We start from the raw sequence: 23504 nt of genomic DNA, 5'->3' as shown, positions 1-23504 counted from the left end.
ACAACATACTTATGGGCGGTAGGACTTGGATAATGTTAATAGTCGTGGTTGGCAAATGATAAAGGAGAGCTCCAATTAAAATAAAACATGAAATAATCATGAAGATGACAGTGATTATCAATAATCAAAGAAATAATCAACAATTCAAAGAATACTAAATGCTTAGCTAAGCATGATAACATATTAGTGTCCAACAAAACATGGTTTTAACCAATTGGAACAGATTTTCCATGTCAAGCGTTATATTTAGAAATTTTATTAATAAATCAACGGAGAGTGAGTCTAAACAGCTGTAATACAATAAAATTGGGCAATGTAAATATTAATTTACTGCGGTAAATACACTTTCATTGTTGTTCAATTCGATACTTGCACTTCAATTTTGTTCAATCAGATTTATAGTGATTTCAATCGAATATTGATCCTTTAACTTGATTTTAATTGGGTATCAATACTTTAATTTGATTTTAATTAAGAAAAATTTTCAACATAAGGATTTTTTTTTTTAAAATGAAAAAAAAAAATGCATCTTTCTGTAATCGTTACTCATAATGTATGGTTTGTTTAGCGACAGCATGTGCAAATCTATCATCACGAATTTGTAACACATTTTTTATGATACGGTCCCACAACACCTTATGATAGATATAGAGTTTGTTCGATAGTGATTATGATAATAATTTTTTGATCATTACAAACAAAAGTAGGTCCCGCTTGTGAGAGGAGAAGTAACAAATGACAGCTAGAATAGGAAAATAACAGTCAAAAAATTATTTTTTTGATGAAAAATTGCTACCAAACGGGGACATAAGTTGAATATTATATCAATTGGATCCTTGAGAACGTGATAATTATTCGTGAGAGATAAAATAATCATAGTTTCTTTCAAAATGAATAGTACAACAATACCATGAGAGCAGGGTTGATTAATAGAAATATAGAATTGATCTTTCTGTCTCCAATAAACATAATAAAAACTTTTTATTATTGATGTGGTAAGATAACTTTAATTAGAATAGTGTTATTCATAGTGAATGCTATCGTCAATTAATTACGTGGTATACAAATGATAATTTGTACTTAATGTAATTATCGATAATTTTCATTATGAATTGCATTATTCCCTTAATTATGATTTATAAGTGAAGAAAAAAAAATATCCTACTTATTAGGACCGGAGATCAGGCCTAATCTATCAAACCGTCCTCCAAGCCGACATTCTTGTCAAGCCATGCTTCTAGAATCACTTCTCATCCACGTGCCGTATTTTGAAGTTCCCACGTCTGATTTGGTTAGTTATTTATATTCCCATGATTTGTCTTATTCAGTCCATGTCCACTTTTAAGTACATCAGATTTTATTTTATTTTTTTATTTTTATTTATTTATTTATTTTTATTTTTTGAGACAAAAAGTTAGAAAAAAAATTTTAATTTGAAAAAATCTTGTCGGCAGACCGAGTCTGGCAAGTGTCCCACTCCGAAAGCAAGCACAAAAACCGCCTTTCTTCTTCTCCCCACGTAAAAACACTGGCTTGTATTGGATAAGGCTGATATATGAAAGAAGACCGAATAGGAGGAGATAAAAAGTGAAAAATAAAGACAGTAAAAAACTTAAAATTTGACTGGTTGTGTCTCTCAAGTCACCATACATATGACGTTTTGTGAATCATCTATCTTCTTATTTTCTCAATTTTTACAGTTTAATACTCTCTCTTTTTTGGTAAAATTATACTTGGATGTTCATGTTACTGTTCGTTGGGAAGAAGCGTTATGCCTTTAATCACGTGGTTGTCAGTATCGTCAATTAAGTAGGATACCATGTGAACATTAAAGGATTAACTGCCATTTCCTCCGAGGCGATGGAGATCCCATCAAGCCACAAAAGTTACCGTAATGTTGGTAGCCCCATATGAAGCCATGTGATGCAATGGACTTGGACACCACAATATTTGAGGCGTATGCTGCTTTGATCTTGAGGCAATAGAGCACTATTACATGTACAATACATTTGACAGTATGATTGATAGTCCTTTAATATATATGAGATGTGACTCGCAATTAAAATAATCATGAAGTCTATGTGCTGTGAAATGGCTGTATGTTTGTAAAAATGCTATATATACATCATTTGCTCGAGGTGATATGTTGACCCAATCTTAAGATCGTTGCACCCGTATATAGCTAATCCACTCAATTACAAACCTGTCCTTAATAAACTAGAAAATGTACAAGTAGCACTCTAAGAGAGAGAATTTTTTGAGTGTATTTACTACAATATAAAGACAAACTCCATCACTGTTGTCGATGTTGTAGATCCAAGGGCTGGTAGCTCGGACCCACTATTAGGTAAGTAGTCTTTTTATCAATTAATAATTGTTAATTCTACCTCAAAATTGAATGTTTAAATTAAAAGAAAATGAATAAAATCTTATTAAATTATTCATTTATTTTGCTGAGTTATTCTTATTCATTTTCCTTTTAAATCAATTACATCCATCGCTCAAAATAAGTTTAGACATAATTAAATATATAATTATGAAATACTTATCAAGTTGTTATATCATTTACTTTTTAAAAATATGGAGTCTCATTTATGTTTAATTTTTCTTAAAAAAATTGTAACATATTTATAATTTTAAATAACAAAAATAACTTATTATTGGAAAATTTAAAAATAGGGATAATTGCAGAAAAAGCCCCAAAACCGTTGAAATATTAGCAGACTTTCCCCAAAACTTTCATTTGTTGCATCCGTCGCCTCTAACATTTTCAAACGTTGTGTGTGAAGTCCTTTTGGATGATTTTCGTCAAAAATTTCATTAGTTGACCATCAAACTAAACTTTAACCACATTTTAATCAATTTTACAAGAGCAAAATGGTAATTTTTTATTTACCACATTAAATAATTAAAAAACTAAAATAAAAAAGAAAAGAGAAATGGATCTTCTTCTTCTCCCCCGCCCCGCCCCGCCCCATCCCACCCCGCTCCGCTCCGCTTCCCTCAATCTGAAACTAGCTACACTACACACAGCCCATACAACCCCAAGTCGTGAACCAGTGCTGCAACCACCTCCATAACATCCTTCAAAACCAAATACATCTCACCTAATTTTACCCATTCACCACCAGTTAACCACTACATCGTCGACAGCTCCAAGTCAACAAGAAACCACAAAATTCCCACCTTCACTATCATACCACCGTACCCCTTCAATCCACAGATGGTTTCACACCCACCAACTCCATTACACAAACCCGATTCCACACCATAACCCACCAACCTAACCTTGATTCATTTTCCCAAACCCAAATGTTAAATTCATTTCCAAACCCAATTATGAAGCTTTTTGTGCGCCGCCTCTATTTCTCTGAGGTTGTAGTCCTAGCGATGGAAATGTGGTCAATGTGTAGTGGTTATTGCGCGTCTTAAAAAACTAAAATAAAAAAGAAAAGAGAAATGGATCTTCTTCTTCTCCCCCGCCCCGCCCCGCCCCACCCCACCCCACTCCGCTCCGCTTCCCTCAATCTGAAACTTGCTACACTACACACAGCCCATACAATCCCAAGTCGTGAACCAGTGCTGCAACCACCTCCATAACATCCTTCAAAACCAAATACATCTCACCTGATTTTACCCATTCACCACCAGTTAACCACTACGTCGTCGACAGCTCCAAGTCAACAAGAAACCACAAAATTCCCACCCTTCACTATCATACCACCGTACCCCTTCAATCCACAGATGGTTTCACACCCACTAACTCCATTACACAAACCCGATTCCACACCATAACCCATCAACCTAACCTTAATTCATTTTCCCAAACCCAAATGTTAAATTCATTTCCAAACCCAATTATGAAGCTTTTTGTGCGCCGCCTCTATTTCTCTGAGGTTGTAGTCCTAGTGATGGAAATGTGGTCGATGTGTAGTGGTGGATTGCATGTTGTGGATCTATGCAGGAGGTGGTATGGTAGATTTGGACGATAATGGTGAGAGATGGTGATGGCGATTGATTTATTATTGCTGGTTTCAGATTGAAGGGGTGGTGAGAGAAGAAGAAGATCCTTTTTTATTTTTTTGGTTCTTGATTTAAGTTTTTTAATTGTTTAATGTAGTAAATTGAAAATTACCATTTTATCCTTTTAAATTTGATTAAAAGGTGGTCAAAGTTTAATTTGATGGTCAACTAATGAAATTTTTGACAAAAATCATTCAAAAGGGCCTCAGTGCAATGTTTAGAAAGATTAAGAGCGTCAACTGCAACAAATAAAACATTTGGAAAAAAATCTATTAATATTTCATAAATTTGAAACTTCTTCTACATTTATCAAAATTTTACTTTATTCGCTGCAATTATCCCTTAAAAGTAAGGGAAACTTGCAAACCACTCAAATATTTACTTTGTTCCCCGAGCTTCTGCCTTCATCATAGAATCTTATTTATATCTCGTTTGTTTTTCATTCTTTGGCCAGAAAATTAAAAAATATCATTATTATTTATCATATCAAATCACCATATTTAAATTTTTTTTTTTCTGATAACGGCTATATTTTTCATTTTTATTCTTTACCAATTCACCTTACTGGCTCAATCAAACCATTAAGGTGATTCTAACGTCATAATCTCATTTTATCGCAATTTAATTCATCGTTGCATCCCCACGCCGTACCCCGCTCAACGAAAACCTCCTAATCCAGGAATATCCACCATTTTCAACCAAAACCCACCTCGAAAATTATCCTTTCTTCTTCTTTTCTTTGGAAATCACCATTTTTCGTCTGTAATTAAACTGGTTGTAGTTGAATTGATAAAACACAGAGTGGATTTCTGGTTTGTTTTTGCAAAATTATGGCGGAGGATTCTTCCAAACAAGTAATGTATTTGCATGGAGATTTGGATTTGCACGTAATTGAGGCGCGTAGCCTGCCAAACATGGACTCAGTCTCGGAAAATATACGCCGCTGTTTCACAGCCTGCGACGCCTGCGGCGCCACTGACACTAAGGACGGTGGCGGCAGTAGACACCACGAAAGGAAAATTCACCACCACCGGAAAATTATTACCAGTGACCCGTATGTCACTGTTTCGGTACCGCAGGCTACACTCGCCCGCACGCGCGTGCTGCCTAATTCTCAGAATCCTAGATGGAATGAGAAGTTCTATATCCCCTTAGCCCATCCCATGGCGTTTTTAGAGTTCCAAGTTAAGGATAATGATATGCTTGGAGCGGATGCAATAGGAAAAGTCAAAATTCCGGCGGAAAGGATTGCCTCCGGCGCGATCATTTCCGGATGGTTTTCCCTTACTGACTCGTCGGGAAATCCCCCGAAAGCTGATTCGGCGTTGCTACTTGAGATGAAGTTCACTCCCTGTGATGAAAACCCATTGTACAATCACGGCATTGCGGGCGACCCGTCTCACAGAGGGGCTCGAAACACTTATTTCCCATTGCGCAAAGGGTGCTCTGTAACGCTGTACCAGGATGCGCACATTAGTAATGATGTTAAAATGCCTGAGATTAAGTTGGATGATGGATGTGTTCGTGAGCACGCTAAATGTTGGGAGGACATATGCTATGCTATATCAGAGGCACACCACTTGATATACATTGTGGGATGGTCTATTTTTCATAAGATCAAGTTGATTAGGGAGCCCACCCGACCATTGCCACGAGGTGGAGACTTGACGCTTGGTGAATTATTGAAGTATAAATCTCAGGAAGGGGTTCGAGTTCTATTGTTGGTATGGGATGATAGGACGTCCCATGATAAGTTCTTCATTAATAAGGTATGGATTGGTATGATGCTCTTAACGATCCTTGGCGCAACTTTTGTTCTTATTCCTTTTCATGTTCTTGTCCAGCTCTGAATATAGCTAGGTACTTCTTGACTTGATGAAATGTTGTTTCTTTTGGTTTAAGATAATGATTGTTGATTAGACTTTTGAGGAACAAAACTATTTAAATTTGGAAATAATGCTGATGGATGTTTTGTTTCGCAATGTGGGGTGCTGTGAATTAGTCAGTGTCCTATGATTCTCCAGCTGCGCTGGTTTCATTACCTTTGCTTGAGAGTTCCTTTCTTTCATTCTCTCTATTATTTCTATTTCTTTTTCAAATTAAGATTGTGCCCAAAGAAATGTAGCCCAAGGAGAACTAAAACAACAGAAGGGAGATCCAAGAGATGACCCGATGAATGTTATTTTTGTAATTTCTCTTTCTGCTTTATCACTGTTGAAAGAGGATCTGTCTTTGTCGATGCTTCCTTTTCTGGGGGTGTTCTATCTTGCAAGGTGACCCTGTTGAGCAAGCACACCAATGCTCTGACACTATTTTTTTCTTTCGCTGAGAATTCACCCAGGGGATAAATTTACCACTGCTGTAAACTGGATTCTTTTGGCCTTATCTCATTCCAGTGCTCAATAGTTGCTTGAAGGACTGGTCAAAATGGCATTTTGTAAGTGGGCTGGTATTATTTGGTGAATTGAAGTTACCTTTGCATGTATGACAAAGATTGTCTAGCTCTATTGGGAATATATGAAACTTAACTATGAATTAGGTTACTCTTGACTCCTTACTTCATTTATGATATTTTGGATTTCAAATGAAACTAAACTCACATCCATAGCTTATTTTTCTAGCTCACTAAAAGTAAAAAATCAGCATAGAGTAAATGGATGATTCTAACACTGCAACTAACTGCCATGGGAATAAGGTATCGGTAAAATACAATTAATTCTGAAGGTATATGAATACCTGAAGCAGGCCCTTCATCGTCGCAATGAGCTCATGAATACTGAATGTTCCCATTGTACAGTGAGTTGCCTTATTGACAAAATTCACCAGTTACATATCTTTCTTGGTTTGTCATCTACACGTCTAGTCAACTGCTCAACTGAAAAAGAAAAAATCAAGGCCAGGGTGAGAAATGCTATTCAACAAAATGGTCGGAGTGCATATCATGCTAAAAATGTATCTTTAATGGATATTCCTTCTCTCATTTATTTGCAATATACAGAATGATATACTAGGGTTTGTCTGTAAAACTAAAGTTGCAAGTAACACTCTTTGTCTCACAGTTTTGGTGACTCTGGCTGCAGGCAGGAGTAATGAATACCCATGATGAAGAGACCAAGAAGTTCTTTCGGCACTCATCTGTCATATGTGTCTTATCACCACGTTATGCCAGCGGTAAACTTAGCTTTGTGAAACAACAGGTAGGGGTCATGCATTATCAGAATTTGTTTTTTGCCTCTGATTTTGGATTACATTTATGAATGTATCTTGACTTGGTCATGAAATGATTGTTTCCAGATTGTTGGAAGTCTTTTTACGCACCACCAGAAATGTGTTCTTGTCGATACACAAGCCTCTGATAATAATCGAAAGATCACTGCATTTTTAGGCGGTCTTGATCTATGTGATGGCCGTTATGATACACCTGAACACCGTTTATTCCGTGGTCTCGATACTGTATTCATGGATGATTTTCATCAACCAACATTCCCTGTGAGTATTTTATTCTTTCATTTTTATGCCTTGTGCCAATCATTTTGAGCCTTTGATCATACTCATTACAGTTACAAAAAAAGGTCAGATTTTTGAGTGATGCTTAAAATGCATCCACTGGTGCCGTGAGCGTAGACAAACACATATGATCTCTTTCTGCATGTCATGGTTGAAGATTTCATATTATTCTTTTAAAATTATGTTAGGTTTTTCTAATTTATTGCCAATTATATGTTTTGGAGATGAGGACTCTGTAAAAATATGGCAAGACCGTGCATAGTATTGCCTCATTTGATACAAAATTCGTAGCTTGCTGTGATGAATACATGCACTTGCTGGTAGTGAAGAATAGTGGATAGCGATTGGAGTATCAATTATATTTTTGGAGATTCGATGAAGATGATAAGCATCAAAAAGTTAATCAGGCCAAATTAAAGAATATATCAAGAATTCGAGACCATTGTAGAGCTTCATACTCAAATGCTCTAAATCTAGCTGGCCATAGCTCAGTCTTACATTTATGTTAAGGCATATTAAAGTTGTGTATATATGACCTTGTATACATCTTTGTTTACCTCTTGTTTTCATTTCTTCACATATTTCATTTATCAGGCAGGAACCAAGGCTCCAAGACAGCCATGGCATGACTTACACTGCAGAATAGATGGGCCTGCTGCATATGATGTCCTTGTAAACTTTGCTCAACGTTGGAGGAAAACAACAAAGTGGAGAGAATTTAGTTTTTTTAAGAAAAAGATATCTCGTTGGCATGATGATTCTATGATAAAAATTGAGCGGATATCGTGGATACTCAGTCCTGCCTTTTCCGTTGCGAAGGATGGAACCTATACATCTTTTCCACAGGACGATCCTAAGCTTCATGTGTCTAGTGAAGAGAACCCAGGAAATTGGCATGTGCAGGTTGTGTAGTACTTTGTCTTGTTTGTGAATTTGTTAGGTTAAAAATCTTGAATTTCATTTCATCTTGATCCTCTCTCTTTCACAGATATTCCGATCCATTGATTCAGGGTCAGTTAGAGGCTTTCCCAAATACTATGATGTTGCTCAGTCTCAGGTTATAAAAAGCCATTTCTTGCTTCATTTTTCAGATTGCTATGCATGTAAAATTCTATTGGTATGCTTCCAAGTCATAAATGGTGTCAAACTCATGACTCTGGATTTTTCGTGTTAGCATATTACTGCTATCTTTCTTATTTCACAATAACACCTCAATTGTTTTATTCAGAACCTTGTCTACTCCAAGAACCTGGTGATAGACAAAAGCATCCAAATGGCATACATTCAGGCGATAAGATCTGCTCAGCATTTTATCTATATTGAAAATCAATACTTTCTTGGATCATCATATGCTTGGCCAGCATACAAAGATGCAGGTGAAAAATTGCATTTCTTGCTGCGATGACAATAGAAATCTCTGTATATTTAATTTTCCAGGCTAATTGAAATGTGAGTTCTTGATGTTTATATCAGTTCTAAATTGAAATCTATGCATTTAAGCAGTATGCTATTTTGACTAGACATATTTGATTGAGCTCTCCCAATATTACATTTGAAATAGGACCTTATTTTTTAATTCATTTATCTGTATCTGTACTAATTCTTGGTGATAGGTAAGCAAAATTATTTCTTCGTCATGACTAACCTTCTATGTGCTTGATTACCACTTTTTCTTTTCATAGTTTTAATTATCTGAAAACTACTCTTTTTATAAATTTATCAGGGGCTGATCATCTAATCCCAATGGAGTTAGCGCTGAAAATTGCTAGTAAAATAAAAGCCAGGGAGAGATTTGCAGTATATGTTGTTATACCAATGTGGCCTGAGGGCAACCCCAAAGATAATGTTATGCAAGAAATTCTTTTTTGGCAGGTACTACACCTCTGACTACCCTGGAATAGTTGGCAATTTCTTTAAGAGTATTTAAGAGTAGAACTCTAATGAAAAGTGCATGTGCCAAGTAAATAATAATTAGAAATTATTCTAATAGAAATTTGGAATAAGCATAAGATAATTCATACAGGCATTAGGTGTTAGGAAAAGTTAATATTGATGTAATTTTTAAATTTTTGAAACTTTATATTTATTGTTTCAAATTATCTTATTTTATTGCAATGCTGACTTGGTTTTGTGAATTTGTTAAATGTTGATTGCGAGGAATTCAAGCTGGAAACTTTTTCTGCACATATGAATTTATTTTATATAAGCAGAAGAAAAAGCTAGTTTCTCATTTCTTGCAGCACAGCACTGTTACTCCTCATCTTACAGTAGCAACTAGTAATGTGCTAATGTCTTTCGTCTTTATCAATCAGAGATGCTTAATATTAGCATAACATATGCCTGTGGTTCAATCTAAAAATTTAAAGGATGCTTCACTTGGCTTTATTTAAGTGCTTTACCTACTCTGAAAACAAATTTGTAGAGTCATGCAGTGACTAAAGGTATTATGGTTTTGAAGACTTATGATTTTTCCACTATTAACTGCATCCCCACATGTTTATGAAAAACAATTGTCTGCCAATTTATTCTGTCTTCAAATGAAGGATTTTTTTACAAGAGGTGTAGGGTAAAGAAAAGGATTGGGAGATTATGTGACTGAATGGTGTTTGCATTTGACAGTGCCAGACAATGAAGATGATGTATCAAGTGGTTGCACAGGAGCTCAAATCTATGCAACTTGTGGATTCACACCCTCTAGACTATTTGAATTTCTATTGCCTTGGGAACAAAGAAGAAATTCCAGATACAATTGCTCAATCCACAGGAGATGCTGATAAGGTAGTTGTCAAATGCAGACTTATCAATTGCAAACCCATAGGACTGATTTATTATTAATGTTTTGAACCTTGGTATTATTATTGGAATGCCTTCATCCTATTATATCTTACATTATCTATTTATACATATTGTTTGATTCTTCCAACACTATTCGGGGAGAGGGTGGAAAGAGGAGAGAGCAACCTTTTCATCACACCTAGGGGTCTTAGGAATCACAACAGAGAAATGCACCATGTCTCAACAAAGAGCTAAATGTTGCTCCATTCCATTTTTAAAGCTAGCTGAATTCAAGCATGTTTTATCAGACTTCCCAATCAGTATTTTTTTTGTGAATTTGCTTTATCTTGCCTTTTCCACTGGCTTTGAAACAGATCATCTTGTTTCAAGTCAGCCTTCACCTTTTTCTTTATGGATTTTAATTCCACATTAGTGATGTGGCACAGCATCCATCATAATATTTTTCATCGGATGCAGATTTCATGCAAGTTTAATATCCAATCTTCATTCGAGGAAACCAAAACTGAATTAGGTTGCTGTGTGTTATCCATCTCTATCTTCATGTGCAATTTGCGGGTAAATAATGCTATATATAATGGCAGGTTTTGATACGAACTATCTATATTATCCAAATGTAACCCCTCCTCTGTCAACGAAGTTGGAATTGGATTGAATGAATTCATTTATAGTCCTCCTCTCTTTAGATAGAGATCCACCGGTAATCATCTTCCTAATTTACAGCAATTATCTATGAGTTTATATCATCCACATATACAATACAATCATGCCCTACAATTACGCCTATATTCCGTCTTGATTGACATCCTCCTTCAAATTGATGCTGGAAGATCAAGAAGCATCAATTTGCCTACAAGAAATCGCTGGCGCAGTCTTGTCATGGCTTTCGTAAACACGTCAGCAATTTGAAGATCAGTGGAAACATGAGGGAGAGAAATAACACGTGTCCAGAGCTTCCCGAATAGAGTGACAACCTATCTCAATATGCTTTGTACAGTATTGTTAGCAACCTGGATAGCACTAGTGTTATCAGCATGGAGACGAGTAGGACCATTATGAGAAAAGTCAAGCTCTACTAGAAGCCCACGTATCTATACAATCTCAGAACAAGCAGCAGACATAGCACGATATTTTGATTCAGTAGAAGATTTAAAAAGTCGAGCTTATTTTTTGCTCTTCCAAGACATCAAAGATTCTCCAAGAAACATGTATTACCCAGTAACAAACCATCGAGTATCAGGACATCTAGCCCAATCCGCATCACTATAGGCAACCAAACGAAGGGAAGTATCGCTTGGAAATAATAATCCATGGTCCAGAGACCCTCGAAGATATCGAATAATATGATGGACAGCAGCCAAATGTAGATGGAGTGGAGCTTGCATGGATTGGCTGACTTGCTGGACAAAGAAAGAAATGTCCGGACGAGTAATCGTCAAATAGTTTAAACTGCCCACCAACTGTCGATACTAGGTCGGATTGGGTAGTAGATCACCTTCATCACGAAGATATTTCATATTGACCTCTAGTGGAGTATCTGCAGAAAAAGTACCCTAAAGACTGGCTAAGATAATCAAGTCATGTGTGTACTTATGTTGATTTACAAATATGCTGGAATGATCTGAATGAACCTCCAATCCCAAGAAATACGTGAGAAGATCAAGATCCTTCATATGAAAGGAGGAAAATCGAAGCAAGGTAGATCGAAAATTTTCAAACTAAGCTCGAGGAGCCTGTTTCAGTCCATACAGTGATTTCTTTAACTTACAGACCTTCGACGAAGACGAAGTACTCAACCTAGGTGGTAGTGCCATGTAAATCTGCTCTTTGAGATCATCATGAAGAAATACATTTTTAACATCCATTTGATGAAGTGGTCACGCTTGAGACACTATAATAGAAATGATAGTACATACCGTAGTCATTTTAGCAACTAGAGCAAAAGTCTCCTCATAGTCAACCTCAAATTCCTGTTTATTGCTAAGAGCGACCAAGCGTGCCTTATAGTGGTCCAAGTTGCCATTGGAACGGAGCTTGATCAAGTAAACCCACTTACAACCAATAGCTTTAACATTTTTCGGACAAGGAACAATATCTTATGTGTCATTTTCTTAAAGAGCCCGAAGTTTATCTGCCATCGACTTATGCCAGTAGTCATAATTTATAGCCTTTGAATAACAAAAGGGAATCGAAACAGATGATAAAGTAGTATTAAGAGACATATGAGAAAAATCATACTGATTAGGAGGTTGAGAGATTCTAATAGATCAGCAAAGAGCAGTACCCGAATCTGGAGCATCATGTGAAAGAACAGCTTGATTAGACTTAGATGACATATCAAACTTAGGAGGGGGCGAAGGTGGCCGTCGTCGTTCATACACAAATCCAGGTTTGAAGCGCTCAAGAGTGGGAGTAACGGCATGAAAGTAAGGAATATTAGTGATTTTAGGCAAAGATGCAACATGAATAAAAAGAAAGATTGATTTTCAAAGAACCACATGATGAGAAATACGAAGTCTGTGAGATAATGGGTCATAACAAACATAACCTTTATGTGAAATACTATATCCTATAAAAGCGCATTTAACAGATTGAGCAGAAAGCTTATGACGCTCATGAGGTAGCAAAAAGACAAAACAAACACAACTAAAGATATGCATATCACGATAGTTGGGATGTTGATTATATAGATGGAAGTCGGGTGTGTCAAAGTTTAGGACACTAGTGGGCAATTTGTTAATCAAATAAACTGCTATAGACAAGGTGTTAACCCCAAATTTAGGGAGAATGGAGGATTCAAGCAATAATTTACTCGCTACATCTAGTAGATGGCGATTTTTTATGTTCAGCAACACCATTTTGCTAAGGCGTATGAGGTCAAGAATGCTGAGAAATAATTCCTTTATTCCAAAGAAAAGTGCGAAAGTCATGAGACATATATTCGCCACCTGAATCAGATCGTAGAACCTTTATGTGAGAGGAAAATTGAGTCTCAACGTAGGCCACAAATTGTTAAAAGACGGAAAATACCTCAGATTTAGATCGAAGAAAATAAATCCAAATATACTTACTATAATTATCAATATATGTGAAAGTATTTATAGTGAACATGAGAGATAACATGAGAGATTCCCTAGACATCACTAGAATCAAATCAAAACAGTGCTCAGATTGACTATTATTAAATGGAAACGAGAGACTTTTACCCAATTTTACAAGTTGAACAATCAAAAGAAATGGAAGAAATCTAATTTTTATTTCCCAACGCACCAGAATTCAACAAATAAGATAAAACAATCGAGGTAGGATGACCTAAATGTTTATGCCATACTTCACTCTTATTGTTTACAGTAGTGCAAAACAAAGACATAAAACCAGGAATGGAAAAGTGTAGAGGAAACAAACGTCCAACTTTAGGCCCCTTCGTAACTACCTTCCCCAACACTTGATCCTACACAAAACAACCATCACAAAAAAATTGAACATCATAGTTATTATCAACTAACTGCTCAATCGAGATAAGACTAGTAGAAAGTTCAGGGGATATAAAACACATATTTGAATGAAGAATTAATGTCTCCAACTGTTTGAATATGTAATTGGTTACTATTAGCAATCAGAATTTGGGATGACCCATGATATTTTCGAACATTACTAAGAATGTCAGATGAACTAGTCACATGATTATATGCACCAGAGTCAACAAGCCAAGATGAGCTTACCTTGAAGCCCTAAGGCGGAGAAGGTTGAAATAATCATCTGTTCGACCATCTCAGGAGCAAGTGTCGATAAATTACCAGTGGTGGAGGAAGATGTGGAACCAACTATAGCTTGATAGGCATTAGGAACCAACTGTAGCTTGATGGGCATTAGGCTGGCTATTCTGAGGACGAGTAGGACATTCTTTGATAATATGTCCCAACTTCTTGCAATAGTTGCAAGTCTTCTTCACACGGTGAGCTGCAATATGTCCATTTTCTTTGCACCTAAAGCATTGGATTTTTCGCATGTCTCGTCTATTCCTTCTTCCATGAGCAGCATAAGCGCAGATGGTATCAATTATTCTTGCTGGAAAGTGGCTTGCATGGCAAGACGTTGTTCCTTATGAATTAGTTCTCCAAAGCACAATCCAATGATGGTGAAGGATCACGATTCATCAAATTGGAATGAGTACCCTCAAATTCAGCCCGTAATTTTATTAAAAATTGATTTCTTTTAATTTGCTCGTGAACCTTCTGAATAGCAGAGAGAGATTCTTCTGGCACTGGAGCACAAGCCAAATTAGTAAATTTAGCCCATAGGTTTTGGAACTCAGAAAAACAATCCTGTATGGAGAGATCGCCTTAGTGTAACTGGCGATATCATATTCCAACTGAAAGCATTGAGCAGTTTTTTTAGGTTATACACCTTCTTTAAATACTCCCACATAGACTTAGCAATCTTGTACGGCCTCACATTGTGAACAATTTGTTGATCAACAGATCCTAAAATCCACGTCATCACTTTAGCATCTTTGATCTTCCACTGAGCCAGATGGGCTTACTACTTAGATGCTTTCAACGGTTATCCGCTCCACACTTTGCTACCCAGCGTTTATCGATCATATGGGTGCTTGTCCCTATTTTGACTCTTGTATTAGGAAGCACAATAGGTGTACCCGCCAACAGTCAAATAATTTGTAAATCTTTTGAGAGATATTTCTATAATTAGTTTGTTTCTCTACTATTTTTTTATTTCCCCCCTTAGTCTTGCTTTATTTGTATCTATTTCTCATATGATAAGATCGTTTATTTACAACGGAATGGTATACAAAGTCAACAGATCTAACTCTACGATTCATTAGAAAAGGGCATGATAATGACTTTTTTCTGTATAACAGGATTTTTAGTTAGAAGCTTCGCCAGGAGCAAGCAAGATGAGGGCGCTCTGTTTGTAGACAAGGCTCGTCCATCTGTATGACCCCATAACTCTTTTCCCATAACAAACAAGCGAAATTGAAATTCCCAGGCTGAGTAATTCTTTCCTTTGAATTTCACACCAAAAGAGTCGAAACTACTAGTAGCCATTGTAAGGGAATAAGTCTATTAATATGACTCACGCTTAATACACGAGTTCACACCAACAGGTTTAAGATAGTCCAATATCAAGGCCCAACAAAATAGTAGCAAGCTAATTTAAGTATGCCTAATAAGTAGCAAGCCCAATAAATAGAAGCCCAACAGACTATATCAAGCGCAATTAACCCAATCAAATGAATTAATACCAGACAAAACACACCTAACAGGCAATAGAAGTACCTTTGGACCAAACACCAAAACGTCGGCACCATCCAATCCAGTTGCTTCAATTTTTACTGAGGAAGAAAAGCCAACAGCACCTCAAGCGACGACCTCTAGGCTGTCCAGAGAAGTAGTGCCAAAATCTGCCACACGATAACACACACAAGTCCAACAGAGATGCAATTCGCGTCGATGCTTTCTTTAGATATCGACAATTCAACCCAATAGAGATGCGATACCACTAGTGATGTGAACCCAGTTGGCACGGTCACTATTGAATCCACAGGATATTGACACCGGATCCCAAGAAAGCCAAGAACAAGGTTTTGGACTCGATCCACAATATTGGAACCAAGCAACCTAACAAGAACGGCGCTGTGAATGACCTCTTGATTACGCAATACGATTAATTTTACCCGGAATTGTGGATCTGACTCAATAATCACGAACCAAACAACCAACACAGTCACATGAACATGTCGACCTTTTGATTACAAATAATTAATTAAAATCACACCCGTTGTTTTGAATGCCATAAGAACAATTAATTCTTGATAAGTTCAGTATTCAAGAAGAACAAGATAATTTGAAGCAAAAGCTTCTTGAGAGAATTCTCCATTAATTCATCATAAAAAGTCTTGTTTACAATAATGAGAAAATAAGTTTTTTATACTAAATAACCTAGAATAATATTAAAAGGAAATAAATTCTAGGAAACCTAGAAATCTAGGAAAATCGAAAAATGAAGTCCTAAAATATCTAAATTACCAAAAATAAGAAATTGGATCAAAATAAAATTTCTCTAGATCACATCAGACCCTTCCTCTTTGGGAGGATTCGTCCTCGAATCTTGATCCAAGGTATAACTTTTACTTTCAATCAACTCAAGCACATGAAATGTCCCATCACGTCTCGAATGCAATTTGGACCTCTTTTGACCTCGAACTCTCATCTTTTGAACGTAGATCCAATCATCATCACGTAGATCAAAATGTGCTCGCCTCGACTGCTTAATTTTGCAAGTTGGAAATGCTTCGATGAGAACCACACTTGATGAATAATCATGCATCTTCCTTGCTTTACTTAGCCCAAGCACTTGACGCAATGTCACTTCCAATGTATCCATATTGTCCTTCAGTTCATCTTCCTCAATCAACTCCTTGCATATGTAGTTGCTCTAGTGCCTTTGAAACTCCGTCATCTCATCGGGAATCACAAAGTTAATTTTCAAAAGATAAGGTAAATCCAACCGATGTAGTACCAACTGATGTTCAATTTCTGGGACAAGTGGTATTCCAATATAATCATTTTCTAGGAGTGAATCTTTGGTAACCTGCAAAACATAATCAGCAAAGTTGGGGTGGGAAATGTTAGTTTTCTCCAACGCCCCCTCAACTTTACACTCCTCTTCATTTAAGCTCACTTCCAGCTCCTCCTTCTCCAAATACTCTTTTTCATTTTCTTTTTGCAGCTCCACTTCCCCTTCCGAAATTTCACCCTCAACCACTTTTCACTCTTTTGTGGCTTTTCTCCTTTTTTTCTCACAACTAACCACCTCACAATTTTTCTTCTTGCCCTTTCGTTCCTTCCCATGATCAATGTGAGAATTAATCAAGTCCTGAATTTTTGAGAATTCACGCTTATAACCCAATGTACCACTAGCATGCTTCCCAATTGATATTCTACCCTCCAGTGGATACACAACTCCATCACCAAGATTTCTACATCACTCATGCCTATCAATTCTATTTCCCATATCCTCCATTTTCACCAACATCCTCTCAAACTGCCGAATCATCCTTTTAGGCATATTGTTTGGTTCCCAATTGGGATGTGTGGGAATTGTGACTTAAAGACTTAAAAGGATTGAACTGGAAGATTTTGAATGGAATTTTTATAAATTCAAGAAAGTGATTCTTGAATTGGAATTTGATCTGACATGAATGAATTTTTGATTCAAAGAATTAGTTGGTAAATTTTGGGAATTTTTTTTAGGACCCGTACGATGAGCAGTAACGTACGAATGAACAGTAAAAAAATTTTTTTGACTTTTTTTTTTTTTTCAAAACACAAACACAATTAAACTACTCAAGATTCAACAAAAACAAAAACAATGACACGAAGAACACCAAAAAAAGGCGAAAAACAAAAACAAGACTCAACAAAAACAATGAAAAGGGATATAACCTTGATTTTTGAGTCTGTACTCTGATATCAAATGATGCGAACTCGATTAGCACAGTCACTATCGAACCCACAAGGAATTGACACCGAATCCCAATAAAGCCAAGAAAAAGGTTTTGGATTCAATCCACAATATTGGAACCAAGCAACCCAACAAGAACAGCGCTGTAAAGGACCTTTTGATTATGCAACACGATGAATTTCACCCGAAATTGTGGATCTGACTTAATAATCACGAACCAAACAACTAACACAGTCACGTGGACATGCCGACATTTTGATTACAAATAATTAACTGAAATTACACCCGTTGTTTTGAACACCACAAGAACAATTAATTCTTGATGAGTTCAGTGTTCAAGAAGAACAAGATAATTTGACGCAAAAGCTTCTTGAGAGAATTCTCCATTAATTCATCATAAAAAGTTTTGTTTACAATAATGAGAAATAAATTATCAATAGAAAACCTAGAAATCTAGTAAAATCGAAAAGTAGAGTCCTAAAATATCTAAATTACTAAAAATAAGAAATTGGACCAAAATAAAACTTCTCTTGATCACATCAACTAGTCAACCACTGGCGATGTCCAAGAGATTCCTCTCTCCTTTCGCACAGTCTCAAAATTACGCACAGAGGTTGCATTCTTAGCCGGTCAATGAAGCTGTCGACGAGAATTCACAGTGAAGAAAGGAGTCCAAGTAACGATTGACAACTACACCAAAAGGGAGAGCTAGAATCGAAAATTCTTGAAGTTTCAGCGATGAACTCAAGATGTAGGCTCTGATACCATGTCAACAAAGTTGGAATTGGATTGAATGAATTCATTTATAGAGCCCGTTTGGTAACCATTTTATTCAAAATGCATTTTTCTCTCTCTTCTTTTCAACCACACATTCTTTATTAAAATAATATTACACGTAAATCAAATTTTTTTCCTTATTCTTCAACCACACATTTCACATCAATTTACTATTCTAAAATACATTTTTACATAAAAATACCTATCAAACACCCCCATAGTCTTCTTCTTTTTAAATGAGATCCATCGGTAATCATCTTCCTAATCTACAGCAATTATCTATATTCTAGGCTAGTAATCATCTTCCTAATTTACAGCAAATATCTACAAGTTTATATCATCTATATATACAATTGAATCATGCCCTACAATTACGCTTATATTCTGTCTTGATTGACATCCCTCTCCCCCCGGGAGTATTTAATTCATAATGGAACAGCTAGACTGGATTGGCAGTATTATTTCTTCTCCTTACTATTCAATTTTGTACTTCTCCAAATGTCCTTAAAACGGTTGTTTTACATTGGTGGTTTCACATGTAAATATATACATTCTTGAACCATTATATTTTTTTTCTCAAAGACCTGTTGTGGGGATTGTGTCCGTAAAATAATGATGAATTTGGAGTGATATTTCCTGATTACTGTGGGATTATCTTGTGGCATTTTTTAATGATGCCTTGGTAAAAAAATTCTTGAAGTTCCCTCTTAAATTTGATTTGCATTTAGGTTTCAGACTCGCTAAAATTCAAGCGGTTTATGATATATGTGCATGCCAAAGGAATGGTAGTTGATGATGAGTATGTGATGGTAGGATCTGCCAATATAAATCAAAGATCAATGGCTGGCACGAAAGACACAGAGATAGCTATGGGTGCATATCAGCCCCATCGCACTAGGGCAATGAAGCAGCAACCTCCACGAGGCCAGGTTTGATTACTTACTGTAAACTCTTCTTGTAGAATAATGGTATCAAGCACCAGTGATGTTAAAACACTAGTCTTTGTGGCATTGTGTTACAGGTTTATTTAATTTTACATTTCATTTAAAGACTTAGTGCTACCTAAACTGGGGTTGTAATACCCAAGTTGCTAAATAACATTACTTTTACTTCTATGTGGAAATTTCCTCCTCTTTTTTTTCCTTTTTGTGTGCTTCTTTTTGCGTTGGTGGCTGGGTGAGGTGGGGGTGGGAAGTTTGATTTGAGCACCTATCTGTTTATTAGAAAAGGAAGAATTAACATTCGATGGTGGGCTTTTGGTCCTGGCTTTAGAGTTGCATTAGAGGGAGAATAGCGTTTCTACCATTTAGAGGAAGAATAGCGTTTCTACCATTTACTACATTGTACACACCCTGGTTTCCTTATTATCATTTCCGTGTGCAGGTTTATGGATATAGAATGTCTCTATGGGCTGAACACCTAGGGATGGTTGAAAAGTGTTTCGAGGAGCCAGAGACATTGGAGTGCGTAAAGAGAGTAAATGAGGCTGCTGAGGATAATTGGGAGAGGTACACGGCCGAGGAGCTTACCCTATTGCAAGGCCATCTTCTAAAGTATCCCATAGAAGTGGATGCCGATGGTAATGTAGGTCCGTTGCCTGGACATGAAAATTTCCCAGACGTCGGGGGTAAAGTACTCGGTGCTCCTTCCGCTACCATTCCCGATGTTTTAACGACATGATGTCCATTGATTGTGTTGTTGGATTGTTGTAAGAGTTTTGCTATAGTAACACTCAGGGTGACAACTTGGATGACAGAATTGTCACTTGTCAATTTTGTATTGGCAATTTTGTTACCCAGAGTGTCACCCTGGGTGTTTAAGTAGCAAAATTGTTGTTGTAAAAATCTTGTAATGTTCAGAAGAAGTACATGTTTGTTACAGCCTTTGGTAATTTTTAATCGTAAGAAATTTGAATTATTGGGATACATGAATTGATAACTTTTTTAACTTTCTAACCCCATATTCTTAAAAAAGTTCCTTTAAAGGAAATCACTTCTCAAAAAATGAACATCACAAAGGGGGCCGACGTGTTGTTGCTTAACTGCCTGTTACAGTTTCCATATTTCTTTGAGCGTAAATGTCCATTGTACACTGATGGTTGGTTTGGTAAGATCAATCATATAGTATATAAAATCTGGTTTATTATATTGTCTGGAGTATATATTTTAATTCTATACATTGTATTATTCTGGAATATATTAGACACTCAAGATGACAAGCAAAACCATGTAACTTTTGATTCTTTATCTTTTTTAAGTTTAACATATCAAGTACGTCCCGAGGCATACTTGTTTGTATATGCAATGGAAAAAGATGCAAGTACAGGGCCCGTCCTGCTTTACAAGCTCTTGCCAGGTCAAAGAGGAGGTGGGGGCGGGCCTCACCTTTTTTTAATGCGTGTGGAGCCCGAACCCTTTAGTGAGGGGCCTGTGAGGCTCTTGTGAACCGAGCTTCTGTACATGTAGCTCGGTCCATATGCAATTCTCAGTTCTTAGCAAATTAAGTTTTAGCCCCCGTTTGAGCCTCGTTATTTCTCATTACATTAAATTAAAATTTTTTCTCTCATACTTTTAACTACACAATCTTCAATAAAATAATATTACACGTAAATCAAAAACTTTTCAATCACTCATTTTTCAAATAAAACACTATTCAAAACATTATAATGAGAAATAATGGGACTCAAACGGGCTCTTAGTATGAAAGAATTCATACTTCCACTTAACAAATTCATTCAATAGATGTATACCACTTGATACTACAACAAATTTCTTTCAAATGTTCCTTTTTCTTGAGGTTGGTATCATTCCCCTGGTTTCTAAGTAAGTTTTTGCTTCTCTCTCGCTGTCTCTCGACAAAATAAAGTGTTAGAATCTTGTTGATAAGCTAAACTGGCGAGTGTATCCATATATATAAAGTTTGGATCTACTCAACAAGAAAATGCCTCATCTTTCTACATATGTGCTACTTTATTGGCTTCTTGTATAAAAAATATTACATAACCGTGAAGAATAAGAAAAAAATAATTCAAAAATATTTAAAGTAACCGTGGGTAATTCTTGTGCTTTGATGAACATAAGAGACAGAGCATTCTACCAAGAAGGCAGTGGTTTGGCATAAGCTACCCGTTCCTTACTCTCATGGTCACATAACACAAATCCTCACCCTCGTTTATCAAATTTGAACTTTAGCTCATTATTTTTCGATAGACATTATGAATATGAACTAACTTTAATGTTGACAAATACTTTACAATCGTTGCCTTTTAAACGTTCTCATATTTTAGTAAATAATGTGTATCATGTAATATATTGTCATGCAAGCGGGTTGTGACATTGAAAACCATAGAAACTCTCTCTGACTTGTAATTCCGAGGTGTGATAATAAAGAACTCCATTTTTATTCAAACAAATACTTCCAAATTGTGGGTAATATGTTTCCTGTCCACCCTCTATCAATGAGATATTTTTTCGCACATAAGAAAACTAACTTACCGCCCATATGACTTTTTTCGGACGTGTTTAGAATCTTCATGACCATGTCAGCATCGATTACATGAAATTTTAGTTAGAATATGATGCTAAGTGAGACTTCTATAAAAATGAAAGAATGTCAATAAGCTGAGAGAGTTCGAGTAAGAATATGCTCTACACTTTTCAATGATATTGTTAGCCAATAACTATAAAGTGTGGTAGCAATTTTCTACCTCAAAAAATCAATTTTTTGATTGTCATTTCGCTATTCTAGTCGTCATTTTTTATTTCTTCACTCACAGGTGGAATCCAGTTTTCTCTTTAACGGTCAAAAAATCAATTCTCATAATCACTTTCGAACATGCTATATCTCAATGTATAGTTTTATGCATTTGTTAAAGTTTGACCTGGCATATTCTCCATAGGAAAACTTCCAGGTCATGAAAAAAAAAAAAAAAAAAAAACTATCGCTATCTAAATTGGAACTATCAACTCTATTTTGTGAGCTAATGCTATTTGTACGTCCATGGGTACATAATGGTGTATATGTAGATAACATAAAAATATAAATTATAATATTTGAGTTTCTTCTTTCTTGCTCTTCCATATTATTTATCCGTGCACCATTATGTAAATAATGATGTATAAATAGCATTTCTCCTTTTTTTTTTTTTTTTTTTTTAAGGCTTGTGATCATTTTTTTTTTTTTGTTAAAAATTAAACCAAGTCTGCATTCTTGGAGTGGTTTTGCTTGGATCGGTTTTGACTTCAACTCAAAATCAAATTAGTCGACTTGGACGAATTTCAACCCAAACCAATTCATTCTAACTCTTAAATTGAACCAATCAAGCCAAATCAGTATAGTTCGGTTAATTGGTTTCGACTTTTTGTCCAAATTAATTTTAAAAAAATGTTCGAGTTTTGGGTTACAAAAATTAAAATAACTAAATAAATTTATATTACAAGAACTATTGACTAACAAAAAAAAAGATTAATAAAAACGGATCAACAGAAAACTTAAGATTATTTTATTTTATTTTTTTTAATCTAACTTCCTGAATAAGAAAAAAATGTCAAGTATAATATAACGAGCTTGTGAAAGAAAATTCTCAACACTATTACTTATCGGCAATATTATAGATTAAAAGGAATCGATATATAGTTATGAGATTGCGACTTATTTTTTGATTTTTTAAAGAGAAAAGGTAAACACGTAAAATGGTTGGGTTGGTTCGATTAACTAGCAGCCTGCAACTTCAAACAATGATTAAATCGACTCACTATGATTTTGTTCAAAAGATAATCAAATCAAACCACTTGTGTCAAATCGACCCGATTCGGCCCAAGCCTGTTCGATTTAATTGATTTGATTGATTTTTCGATTTTTTTCCAGGCCTATGGGGTGCAAAATTGTTAAAAAGAAGGCTACAGTCGAATAAAATTAAA

General features: G+C 35.8%; 1 protein-coding gene across 2 annotated transcripts; it reads left to right on the top strand.

Moving 5' to 3' along the window:
- The first annotated feature begins 4614 nt into the window (after positions 1–4614).
- LOC111408977 (phospholipase D delta) lies at positions 4615–20512 on the top strand. Of its 2 annotated transcripts, XM_023038855.1 has the most exons (10): positions 4618–5792; positions 7104–7220; positions 7318–7512; positions 8125–8433; positions 8519–8587; positions 8759–8906; positions 9254–9402; positions 10150–10308; positions 19314–19514; positions 19969–20512. In XM_023038855.1, exons 1-10 carry the CDS (start codon positions 4854–4856, stop codon positions 20263–20265), a joined length of 2583 nt encoding a protein of 860 aa, XP_022894623.1. In that variant the 5' UTR covers positions 4618–4853; the 3' UTR covers positions 20266–20512. The 2 variants fall into 2 exon arrangements, with proteins under 2 accessions (XP_022894624.1, XP_022894623.1); XM_023038856.1 differs by lacking the exons at positions 19314–19514; positions 19969–20512 and adding an exon at positions 15203–16274 and having other exon boundaries at positions 4615–5792.
- Positions 20513–23504: the final 2992 nt, after the last annotated feature.

Source organism: Olea europaea, chromosome 14 (genome assembly GCF_002742605.1).
Source record: "Olea europaea var. sylvestris chromosome 14, O_europaea_v1, whole genome shotgun sequence".
NCBI lineage: Eukaryota > Viridiplantae > Streptophyta > Magnoliopsida > Lamiales > Oleaceae > Olea > Olea europaea.
The sequence above is the reverse complement of the archived record's forward strand: the minus strand, read 5'-3'. Positions and strand labels throughout refer to the sequence as shown.

What these genes read in the sequence shown, in the direction of transcription:
- LOC111408977 (XM_023038855.1), top strand. Translation starts at nt 4,854, where the DNA reads ATGGCGGAGGATTCTTCCAAACAAGTAATGTATTTGCATGGAGATTTG. An exon ending in TTAGCTTTGTGAAACAACAG is followed by an intron (nt 7,221 to 7,317) that starts GTAGGGGTCATG and finishes GATTGTTTCCAG; the next exon opens with ATTGTTGGAAGTCTTTTTAC. An exon ending in TTCATCAACCAACATTCCCT is followed by an intron (nt 7,513 to 8,124) that starts GTGAGTATTTTA and finishes TTCATTTATCAG; the next exon opens with GCAGGAACCAAGGCTCCAAG.